At 35.3% G+C, this 12,455-nt stretch overlaps 1 protein-coding gene across 4 annotated transcripts in view; it reads left to right on the plus strand.

The window, feature by feature from the left end:
* Positions 1 to 12,455, plus strand: part of LOC107599151 (pleckstrin homology domain-containing family G member 5-like) — a 78,795-nt gene that overhangs the window by 19,609 nt on the left and 46,731 nt on the right. The window contains exon 1 of one of the 4 annotated variants that reach the window (XM_016290673.1): positions 5,898 to 6,071. The exons of 1 other annotated variant lie outside the window; for it this stretch is intronic. In XM_016290673.1, coding sequence (XP_016146159.1) covers positions 6,030 to 6,071 — 42 coding nt within the window. In that variant the 5' untranslated portion in view covers positions 5,898 to 6,029. Of the gene's footprint in view, positions 1 to 5,897; positions 6,072 to 8,149; positions 8,244 to 12,455 lie in introns of those variants that run through there. 2 more of the 4 variants (XM_016290666.1, XM_016290685.1) reach the window with 2 other exon arrangements.

The following is a 12,455-nucleotide window of genomic DNA, read 5'->3' on the forward strand; positions in this document are numbered from 1 at the left end:
TTTTTTTTTTTCTTCTCTGGTGTTGGAGTAAATCCGCTCTGAGATTTTTACAACAAAACCTAAAAAACCGAAACGCTACTAGTATGAGAGAGAAATACAGAGTTGCAGAACTGTGAACTTTGGACAAACTTTGCATTTGCTATTTTGCTAAATGCATTTAGGTTCCTGAACACGTCCAAAATGAGCACTTGCCAAGCACTTGTTTTCTTTGAGTTGGATCTTTTAAATGAATCATTTGACCCAGTTCACAAAAACCATTGAATTATTTGGTCAGATTTTGCATTTGTTATTTTATTAAATGGCTTTAGGTTTTCAAAGGGGTCCAAAATTAGCACTTGCCAAATGCTTTATTTATTTATTTTAAGCTGAACCTTTTAATGAATCGTTTAAATCTGACTGATTCAATTCTCAAGTTTAACTCACTGATTTTCCAAACATGAACTAATTTCAGTCTATTTGTCTCACAATTCGCATTTGTTTATTTTAGGTTTTTAAAGGGGTCCAAAATTTGAACTGGCAAATGCTCGTTTTCTTTGAGTTGGTTCTTTTCAATGAATCGTTTGAATCTGACTGATTCAGTTCTCAAGTTTAACTCACTTGATTCAAGGATTTTCAGTATAATCGACTCTGTTTGGTCTATTTGTCTCACAAATCTGTTATATGTATTTAAAAAATATATATATATATTTTTTTTTGAGTTGAATCTTTTCATTGAATCGCTTGACCCAGTTCACAGAAATGATTTACTCATGATTTGGTAAAACTTTGCGTTTCTTATTCTTGCTAAATGCCTTTAGGTTTTCAAAGGGGTTGCTAAATACAAGTAAACATTGGCTTTAGTAACAAAATATGCAAATTGCCAGTGAGGAGTTTCAATGTCTTCAGTCACGCTAAATCAAAATGCAGTAATGATCATTTGATCCTCAGTGTTTTTCAGTTCATTCAAATTATCCTAAAGCAAAAATTCTAAAGATATTCTGACAACTTGTACCTCAGCAAAGCTATGATTCATTTATTTGTAAAAATCCACAAAGTTTGTTTGATTGGATTGTGTATATTCTTTTTTTTTTTTTAAATCTAATTTCAAATCAGCCTGTACCCAGTGTTTGTGACCTGTAAACTGCCTTTCAAAGTTTTTAGAATTAAGAATTTTATTCCACAAAGATGCATTAAATCGACTAAAAGTGCCAGTAAAGATATTTATGAGGATTTCTATTTTAAATAAGTGCTGTTCTTTTGAACTTTTCTATTTCTCTAATAATCTTAGGGGGAAAAATGTCAGTATCCACAGAAAATTAAGCAACTTCGAATTCGGGTTGTCAAGCTTGAAATCACTGGTAGTTTTTCAAATAAGATATTCTGACAATCATGGCGATGGAACAGTCACGACACACAAGCAGGACTGGCCTGTGTCCTTGTGTTATGACAAAAATGGCTATATTGTGTCAGATGGGCGTCAGCTGTGTTGAAGCACTTGTGCTGCATCTTCCCTATTGCTTTGCCTGGAGCACCTGATCCCCTCAGGTAATTGTGTTGCTGTTGTCTGCATGCCTCTTTAAATATAGACTCTTTTAATTGAGGTAGACAGCAGGGGTTTCTGGAGGATGGGACGCTATTCCCCAAACACACACACACAGTATCTTATGTAGGAAGCTAATTGTAGAGGACTTAAGTGAAGCTCAGCCTGATTTACTTTGAATGCCAGAGGAACAGTGAGTTTTCTTTAGGAAGCTTTGGAACCTCTGATCCGTTCTAGTTGACTAGTAGAGTGTGTGTTTGGTAGAGATGGACTCGTTATGACTCACGTGGACTAGTACGTCAAGCATATTTTACTCCCTAAGTATCTAATCCTGGAAATACAATGCTAATGCAATAACAAAGCAGAACTAAAACAAAACCTCCCTTTCAGAGCATATTTTGCGCAAGGTGTGGTGTTTTATAGTATTGTGGTAAATCTTTGTAAACTAGCGTTGTGCAGTCATCTGTTTGGGGTTCAGGAGGATTTGCTCCTCATATGTTTGACTGACAGGCCTTATATGACGTGATCGGCTCTGCAGTGGTTTTGAAACCTTGTTAGTTTGAGCATCCCAACCGGCTCAACATAGAAATGTTAGCTGAACCAATGATGCCAGTTTGGAGTGAGACTATCTGTTTGTCTGACCAATGCCAGATGAGACGGGAGTGTTTGGAAACCTGTCTTAAAAACCAATCATTAGTTTTGCAATTACATTTGGTCTCACTAGTGTTTTTTTTATTTTTATGTTTTATTTTGCTTTTTTTTTATTTTATTTTTTTATGTTGGGCAACATTTAACTTGATCTAAAATCTAAAAAGTCATTATGAATGAAAAAAAAACCCATCCAGATGCATTAAGGTAATGAAACTTGGGGATAAAATCTCCATGATTATCATGAAAGCATTGTCAATGCAAAAAATGGTAAAGGTCCTGAAATAGCATACTTTCATTAATGCTGTGATTTTTATACGTTTACATTTTTCATAAATTCACATGAAACTTTTGACATTTCACCTTTTTTGACTAAATGAACACTTGCCAAGCTATGAATACAATTCAATTTATTTAATTTATTATTTTTATTATTGATTCTATATATATATGATATTAGTGCTGGGCAATGATTCAATTTTTTCATCGCATGGCTGTCTGCGATTAATCGCATTATGCACAAAATTCAATAATGCATTCAAAAGTAGTGTATTGTGCACTTTTTTTCATTTAAAAGTACTGCTATATGAACAAAATGGCAATAAGATTTGGTTTGCAAACACTTTAAATAAATAAGGTGCTTTTTACAGCAGTATTCCTTTTACATAGCAGCAGTTAAAATATTTCTTGTAAATCTCAATTTATAACATTAATGTAATCAAATTAAATATAAAACCAAAGCTATTTGGCAGGGCATTAACGTTTTTATGCTCAGAGTCCAGAGCCTTGATCATAACATTATAATAATAATAATAATTCATTACATTTATATAGCACTTTTCTAGGCACTCAAAGCGCTTTACATTGTCAGGGGGTATCTCCTCATCCACCACCCATGGCACCTTCTGAGTAGAGACCTGCACTATCGCAGGACCCAACGCAGCAGAGTGTGGCGCGGACCAACACTTGATGGGCGAGTGCGGGAGCGGGCGGGTAGAGACTCGTGTGTGTGTGTGCGGGATGCGGGAGAATAAGTGTGTACTCGCACTAGGCAATCTTAACCGTGCCCGAGCGCATTTGACCCCCAAAGCCCGATTTGTTTGACTAGTGTGATCGCTAGTCCCTGGCTCGTTTGGAAGAGGTGGGCCAGATCGCGGTTCAGTTATATATAGATCAGTGAGCGCTAACCGCACCGGAGCGCGGAAGTTATGATACGTGCTGCATTATTGCGTAAACATTTCTGAGCGGCAAGAGTGATAGATCTGTAAAGCAATATAATGTGAAGAGGGCCGTGTGTTACTGCGTCCCAAACTACTCAAAATAATAAACCACAAAGTTAACAAAACGGCACTCCACTGTGCTGAGCGCGAGAGTGCTTCTCTGCTGTCTTCATGTGCTATCGGAAACTTCCTATTTCCCACTTTTGAAGTCGTGATTACGAGCACGTTGCATTCTTTTCTGTTAAAAATAACAGTGAACAGTGGTTTGTGACTGTTGATGCTTAGCCTAAATAATTTTATTGGGAGCGTTAATGTGGATGCTGCGGTAGTCTTGGACCCACCCCCAATGCTCTCATTGGTTGAGACGTGTATTAAGTGCAAATATTTGGTGTAATTCTAACTTTGAATCTACATTAACTAATGATCTGTTAAGTATTATATGTATTGGATAATGTACAGCCAGATGAGCATGATCACAGAATTCACCCCGACAGCATGATCAGGGGTCTTTTATCAGGTTAGAGGGGCTTGTTTTGTGATAACGTGAATCTGGCCGTGTATTTGCCCCACTTGTTACACAGCTACTTACTAAATAAAAAAAGAAAGGCTTATGAAATGATTAATATGAGTTAAAAATATTTGTATTACGTGAAGATACCAGCACAGCTATGTGGCAAATAACCGATCACTCACCCTAACAGTCATTATATACAATTATATGACTACAGAAAGCCACGACTAACCAGTCAGAATTAATTATTTCAGTGATGCTCATAATATAGCATGAGAATGTATTTTATGACCTGTCATCAGTATGCGCTATCATTTTTAGGCTTCTTCATTTCCATTTTTAGCACTTTTGCCCAGATTGTTATCATGTCTCCTCCTCAAGAATCCATTAAAGCAATTCATGTGAACTGATTCACAGATAAGCTTCATCTGAAGATGTCAGCAAGACAAAGCAGCAATTTATGTGCATTGTTTGTGTGAGGATGGGGGCCTTTAAACACACACCGGGTCTTCAGACTGTCAACAGGATTATATCTGATGTCTTCCTTCCTTATAAAGACTCCGGCAGTTAAATAGTCCCACAAACACCTTCAGGGTCTAAACTGCGCCCACATTGGAAGAAACAACACCAGGGATAGAAACATTCACCTTGTATAACACACGCACACACACACACACACACACACACAGCTTACGGAGTTATTAGATTGAAAGCACCCCGGTCCAACAAATCCTGCCAGACTGCAGGAGGACTCTGCAGTTTGCTCCGGAGCGAGAATAGAGGACAGCGGTTTGTCGTACTGAGGTGTAGAGCAACATGCACACATGCAAACATGCATGCGACTCTGACCGGCTGGCGGTGAGTGCATCTAATGGCATGCCAGAGAGCCGATCCATGTAATTATTTGTACTTTTTTATTTGTATTTTTTCAATGTTTGGTCATTTATTTTTCTTGGCTATCATGTGATGCATGTGTCATTCTTATGTTGCCATTCACGGTGCATGAGCGTGCAGAAATTTCAGGAGAAAATTGCATGGATTTTTTGGATCATGATGAGTAGTGGGAAGAGTTTAAACATGTTGAAGTAAGTGGGGTGTGCGTGCAGGTCCGGACTGGGGTAGGACGGATATGTGCAGGGATTTGCCCCTTTCTTTTCCCAATCCCAAGCGCTGTTTTGCTTTTTTTTTGTTTTTTGTACTTAGAAAATTATACTTAAGTATTATATTCATTTATATTATATATATTTACAGTACGTATACCATGTGGATAACATGGTACATGATTAAGTACCATGGTATTGCTATGTTTTATATTTAAAAAATTTGCATTAAGAAATTAATTTTGTGAATTAAATAATCCCCAAATATAATCATATAAAATACAATTACTATTAATTATACTATACTATATTAACTATATTTATTATAATTGCAAAAATGTTTCTCATATATGTGACCCATGGACCACAAAACCAGTCATAAGGGTAAATTTTTCGAAATTGAGATTTATACATCATCTGAAAGCTGAATAAATAATCTTTCCATTGATATATGGATATATTGATATATGTTAGGATAGGATAATGTTTGATCGAGATACAACTATTTGAAAATCTGGAATCTGAGGGTGCAAAAAAATAAAAAACATTTCCATTTTTAGCACTTTTGCCCAGATTGTTATCATGTCTCCTCCTCAAGAATCCATTAAAGCAATTCATGTGAACTGATTCACAGATAAGCTTCATCTGAAGATGTCAGCAAGACAAAGCAGCAATTTATGTGCATTGTTTGTGTGAGGATGGGGGCCTTTAAACACACACCGGGTCTTCAGACTGTCAACAGGATTATATCTGATGTCTTCCTTCCTTATAAAGACTCCGGCAGTTAAATAGTCCCACAAACACCTTCAGGGTCTAAACTGCGCCCACATTGGAAGAAACAACACCAGGGATAGAAACATTCACCTTGTAGAACACACGCACACACACACACACACACACACAGCTTACGGAGTTATTAGATTGAAAGCACCCCGGTCCAACAAATCCTGCCAGACTGCAGGAGGACTCTGCAGTTTGCTCCGGAGCGAGAATAGAGGACAGCGGTTTGTCGTACTGAGGTGTAGAGCAACATGCACACATGCAAACATGCATGCGACTCTGACCGGCTGGCGGTGAGTGCATCTAATGGCATGCCAGAGAGCCGATCCATGTAATTATTTGTACTTTTTTATTTGTATTTTTTCAATGTTTGGTCATTTATTTTTCTTGGCTATCATGTGATGCATGTGTCATTCTTATGTTGCCATTCACGGTGCATGAGCGTGCAGAAATTTCAGGAGAAAATTGCATGGATTTTTTGGATCATGATGAGTAGTGGGAAGAGTTTAAACATGTTGAAGTAAGTGGGGTGTGCGTGCAGGTCCGGACTGGGGTAGGACGGATATGTGCAGGGATTTGCCCCTTTCTTTTCCCAATCCCAAGCGCTGTTTTGCTTTTTTTTTGTTTTTTGTACTTAGAAAATTATACTTAAGTATTATATTCATTTATATTATATATATTTACAGTACGTATACCATGTGGATAACATGGTACATGATTAAGTACCATGGTATTGCTATGTTTTATATTTAAAAAATTTGCATTAAGAAATTAATTTTGTGAATTAAATAATCCCCAAATATAATCATATAAAATACAATTACTATTAATTATACTATACTATATTAACTATATTTATTATAATTGCAAAAATGTTTCTCATATATGTGACCCATGGACCACAAAACCAGTCATAAGGGTAAATTTTTCGAAATTGAGATTTATACATCATCTGAAAGCTGAATAAATAATCTTTCCATTGATATATGGATATATTGATATATGTTAGGATAGGATAATGTTTGATCGAGATACAACTATTTGAAAATCTGGAATCTGAGGGTGCAAAAAAATAAAAAAATGTGCAGGGATTTGCCCCTTTCTTTTCCCAATCCCAAGCGCTGTTTTGCTTTTTTTTTGTTTTTTGTACTTAGAAAATTATACTTAAGTATTATATTCATTTATATTATATATATTTACAGTACGTATACCATGTGGATAACATGGTACATGATTAAGTACCATGGTATTGCTATGTTTTATATTTAAAAAATTTGCATTAAGAAATTAATTTTGTGAATTAAATAATCCCCAAATATAATCATATAAAATACAATTACTATTAATTATACTATACTATATTAACTATATTTATTATAATTGCAAAAATGTTTCTCATATATGTGACCCATGGACCACAAAACCAGTCATAAGGGTAAATTTTTCGAAATTGAGATTTATACATCATCTGAAAGCTGAATAAATAATCTTTCCATTGATATATGGATATATTGATATATGTTAGGATAGGATAATGTTTGATCGAGATACAACTATTTGAAAATCTGGAATCTGAGGGTGCAAAAAAATAAAAAATACCCCAGCGACTTAAGTCTGGTTTTGTGGTCCAGGGTCACATATTCTCATTACCATAATGTGAAAAAAATTCTTCTAATTTCTGTAATGTAAAAACAATTGTTACTTAAATTGTGAGGCATTTGTACATAATGTTAGTATTAGTTGTATGGCTTATAATGTACGATTTACATGCATAATTATAATACAGAAAAAAATACTATATTACTGTAATAAGAGTGGCCAAAAAAATTCTCAAAATTAAAACATCCTGATGCGTTATGGTAATGAAGCTCTGGGGAGAAAATCTCATTAATTGTCATGAAAATGTCAATGCAAAAACATTCTAAATCTTGTGTTGTATTTAATTTTTTATATTTTTTATTCTGTACTTTTATTTCATTTTGCATTTTAAAACGGTTTATAATAACTTGAATAAAAAAACACATTAAGCATGATGTAGTTTTAAACAAATCTGTAGTTCATATTGATTTATATTTATATATGAATATATTTTCATATATTCATGCATGAAATATTGACCTTTCTTTAAATTGTTTATTTATTTGTTTGTTTAAATTAAAATTGTAATATTTTTAACTAAAATATGACCTTGGACTTGTGAGAATTAGCTCTCTCCTCTCGTGTCATTTCCAGCTCAGAGAGAACGCTAACTTTGAATGTAATGTTGCTTCTTTCACTTCCTTCTAGACTCTCTCTCTCTCTCTCTCTCTCTCTCTCTCTCTCGCCCTCCCTCTTTGCTATATGTCAGTTCCTCCTCCTATTCCTCCCCTAAAGCTATGGATAGCAGTGTTGCCTCTCAGAGTGGAGCTTGAGACTACTCTCTCAGAGCACTTGACCGAGTTTGAGTTGAATGCACGCAGCTGCTGGTGAGTTTTCACTTCTGTCTTCACTACATATGTCTCTGGTTACCCAGCAGATGGGTAGACATGCTTCCTAGGATTTTTCCTTCTTAAATGTCTGTTTTATGTCATTTACATTAATAATGTTGAATGATTTAACTTTATTATTTCAAAGCATGTTTAAGAAAGTCCTGGACGTACATGTTGAACTATACAAGTCATTGTCTCTAATTGGGTTTAAACTCGGCAGTGTTTATGAGATTTCGCTATTGCAGCGGTTTGTGAAAATTGTGGATTTCATTTTGTTTTTATAGTAAACCAAAGTACGAAATGCTGTTGTGTTAACGTTAATTCCAGTCTCTCTCTAATAACCAGTCTCTTGTGATTCATATTCTTGCTCACTTCTGTGATAATAGTGGCTGTTTTGCAGGTGTGGGTGTGAACATGCACATTAGCTTTTGCTGATGCTATACATGTTGAAACACACACTGAGAGGAATGTTTCTTGCGAAAAAGTGAAGTTAGTTGGTCTACTTTAGCATGGATGGACTTTTTCTCTTGGTCATTCTTAGCTCATTTTTCTTGAGCTCTTTCAATTCATTTAAAATTGATTTAAAGGTCCCATATTGTAAAAACTCGATAACTGAGGTCTAGGGGCTATTTAACTACCATATAAGTTTCAAAACAGTCAGTCCACAGTAAAATTCACACAGCCTGCTTAAACTAGCTGTGATTTTTCACGAACCGTTGTGACTTCTGTAAAAAGGTGACGTCAGAACTACAGTCACCCTTGCGAAAAAGTGAAGTTAGTTGGTCTACTTTAGCATGGATGGACTTTTCCTCTTGGTCATTCTTAGCTCATTTTTCTTGAGCTCTTTCAATTAATTTAAAATTGATTTAAAGGTCCCATATTGTAAAAACTCGATAACTGAGGTCTAGGAGCTATTTAACTACCATATAAGTTTCAAAACAGTCAGTCCACAGTAAAATTCACACAGCCTGCTTAAACTAGCTGTAGATAAGAAGTGTGCGCTGCAAACGCCAGCATTTTTGACGATTGTTTCTGTCCAGTCTGCTCGTTTTATCGCGTTTAGCTTCATTTAGGGCACTGAAATGTGTAAAACTACTGGTAGAAAGTAATTTGGAGATGAGAAAACTTAGTAGAATAGCCTTTATTTAACAGACATGAAACCTTGTGACATTGTCCCAGGGTTGGCAAACTCTATTGACCCGGAGTGAACTTTGCTTTTGGAGGGAAGTGATTGTGCAGTGGCTTATATGTGAGCCACAGGTTTAAACTCAGGATTAGTCACTCAAGGAAGTTTAGTCCTTCGATGGTGACCAAATAGGCTTTTGATGCTCTCAGTATGTAAGTGTGGAAATCCCACAGCACACCGCAGACATTTGTCATCATCTTCTGTGAAAGGGCTGGTTACCCGGACTGTTTGTGGCTGGACTCCTGTGCACTCAAACCATGACAAGCAGAAGTTTGTCTGAATGTGTGCTTTTGGTTTCTCCTGCTTAGCTGTTGAAGCTGCAGGTTAATTCCAGAACGTTCGACCACTGGGGGCCTCCATAATGGAGCTTGTTTTGGTAGTACAAGCTTAAAAGTAAAGGTTCTTTATTCGCATATATGGTTCCATGAAGAACTTTTAACTGCATGGAACCTTTCAAAGGGTTCTTTAAAGTGGAAAAAGGTTATTTAGATTATTTGAAATGTTCTAGAAAAAAATTGTTATTTTAAGATCTGCTCACTGAAAGGTGCTTTTGGAACTCAAAATGGTTCTTCTATGGCATCACTGTGAAAACTGCCTTTTGGAACCTCTATTTTTAAGAGTTGTTTGTGTTGGCTCAACCATATTGATTTATAAGGATATGCTTTAGTTCACCTGAAAATTAAAATTCTGTCATCATTTACCTTTATCATTCCAAACCTGTGTGACTTTCTACTTAGTTTTTCTGAGTAATAGGCTACATTTGGATGAATATCCAACACTTTCCATTCACTTTGATTTCAAAGTTTTACCATAAACAGACTAATAAATAAACTTAATGTGATGCATGTTTGTCAGTCATACGTAAATGAAACGGGTAAAAAAACAAAACAGGTAGGATTTCTTTAATAGTACTAATAAACTGAATGTGTTTTAAATACACAATAACCAGGCTTATGTTTATAATTGATAAATCCAATTTATAATCTTTAAATCAAAATTTTGTCTTATTGAGTGTCGCTTGTTCCATAGCTAGCCGTATTTTAACGCTGGTCATTTGATGATTTATACAATCATCCCGGTTTAAATCACGATCAAATTGATTTGATATTGACGCAATATTTACACTGAAGCTCGCAGGCGGCTATAGTAAGGGGCGTGACATTTCCCGACCGAGTGCTGCCAATCACATCACACACTGGCCCAGCTAACCAATCACAGCACATTTCGTATTTCAGAAGGCGGGCCTTCATTTGATACAGGAACTATTCGAGCCGTTCATGCCAGACTGGGGAGAGAGGTGTTGTAATAATATAAAATGTGAAAAATAATGTGTTTTTCGAATAACCTAGTATGAGAGCCTGTTCTAGTACACCCCCAAAACAAAATCAAGACTTTGTAAAAGAGCATAATAGGACCCCTTTAAGTAACTTTACTGTCAATTTTGATCAATTTAATGTGTCCTTGCTAAATTTTCACATAGATGGAAGATCTGGAAAAGTTTTGGGCTTTGGTTTGGTGGTATAAGAGATTATGTGAGAAGGGTTGGAGTGGATAAAATGATTCCTTTACGATAAAAAAAGACTAAGCTAAAAAGCATTTGGTCTCGCAGTTCGTTCAACAGATGTGGCTTTCTGTTTTTAGCAGAACTCAAGGAAAACAAAGCATGGTGAACCAAACTACTATAATGCTGACTTGGTTTGCCTTTTTTCTTATCTTCTTTTAATGTGTACTTTATGGGCCAGACGCTTGTCTTGGAGTCAACGGTTGTGGCAAGTATGGCAGTTTTCTGAAAAGCCAATGCAAACTGCAGTAGCTCTGATTTCACTTCCTTCGATGGTCGTGTTTTTCTCTAAACACTCAGAAGCAGAGAAGTCGAAAGGTGTTTGGCTGTGGCTTCAGTTGCGTAATTACATTCACATAATTGCTCAATCACACCATGTGTCTGGGTTTAGTTTGTAAACCAAAGAACTTATAACATAAAAGAGAGGGTAGATGCAGTAGCTAGATTGCCATTTTGCCATTCTTCTTCTTTTTTCTTTTTTTTTTCTTGTAATGGTTTGTATGAGTTTTATTTTAAAGCTTTTCTTTGCTTTATAAATTAGAATATTTTTTCGTTTGTTTGTTAGAATGTTTTTTGTTTTATTTTTATTTTAACTTTTTTAAATATATAATTATCTAATAATAGTTTATTTTTTTTAAAATACAAAGCAGTATTTATTTGGCAAAAAATAAAAATATGGACCTGTAAATGTGACTGAAAACTGTAGGCACAGTACAATTGTGACAACCATGATGAAGCGCTTTTTTTTTTACATACATAAAAAATTAATACACACATTATATACACTACCAGTCAGAAGTTTGGACAAATAAGTTTGTTTTTTGAAAGAACTCTCTTCTGCTCGTCAAGGCTGCATTTGTTTAATCAAAATGACAGTAAAAACAGTAATATTGTAAAATATTATTACAATTGGAAAAAAAATTATATTCTGTTTGAATATATTTTAAAATGTAATTTATTCCTGTGATGCAGAGTTAACATTTTCATAATTATTATCCCAATCTTTTGATCAATAGTGTAGAATAAAAGTTAATATATAAGATTTTTGTTTTGTTTTTGTCTATTTTATTTTATCATAAGAATGTCCATGTGACACAAGTTTTCATGCTTATTCTAATGGAAAATTTTGGCTATGCTTCATGTAAGTTCACACCCTGCTCTGTTTTGTGATGACAGACTCATAATATATTATATAAATGGAAATAAAACGGCTAACAGCTGTAGCAGAACTCTTACTGGCTTCTCTAAATGGTTAGTGTAGTTAACCGTATTCTGAATGGGTGTTTGTTTTAGTAAGTGTAGCTTGACTGATAACTGTGTGGAGGGATGTGAATCACTGTTATAGGAGTCTACATGTATGTTTTGCTCTGTTGTGTTTAAGTGGCAGTGTGTCAGTGTTTATAGAGACGTCACAAGCGTCAGACGTGACTTTCACAGTTCCGTGAGTGTGAATCAAGACATT

Source organism: Sinocyclocheilus grahami, unplaced genomic scaffold, assembly GCF_001515645.1.
Source record: "Sinocyclocheilus grahami isolate Dianchi unplaced genomic scaffold, SAMN03320097.WGS_v1.1 scaffold13.1, whole genome shotgun sequence".
Classification (NCBI taxonomy): Eukaryota; Metazoa; Chordata; class Actinopteri; order Cypriniformes; family Cyprinidae; genus Sinocyclocheilus; species Sinocyclocheilus grahami.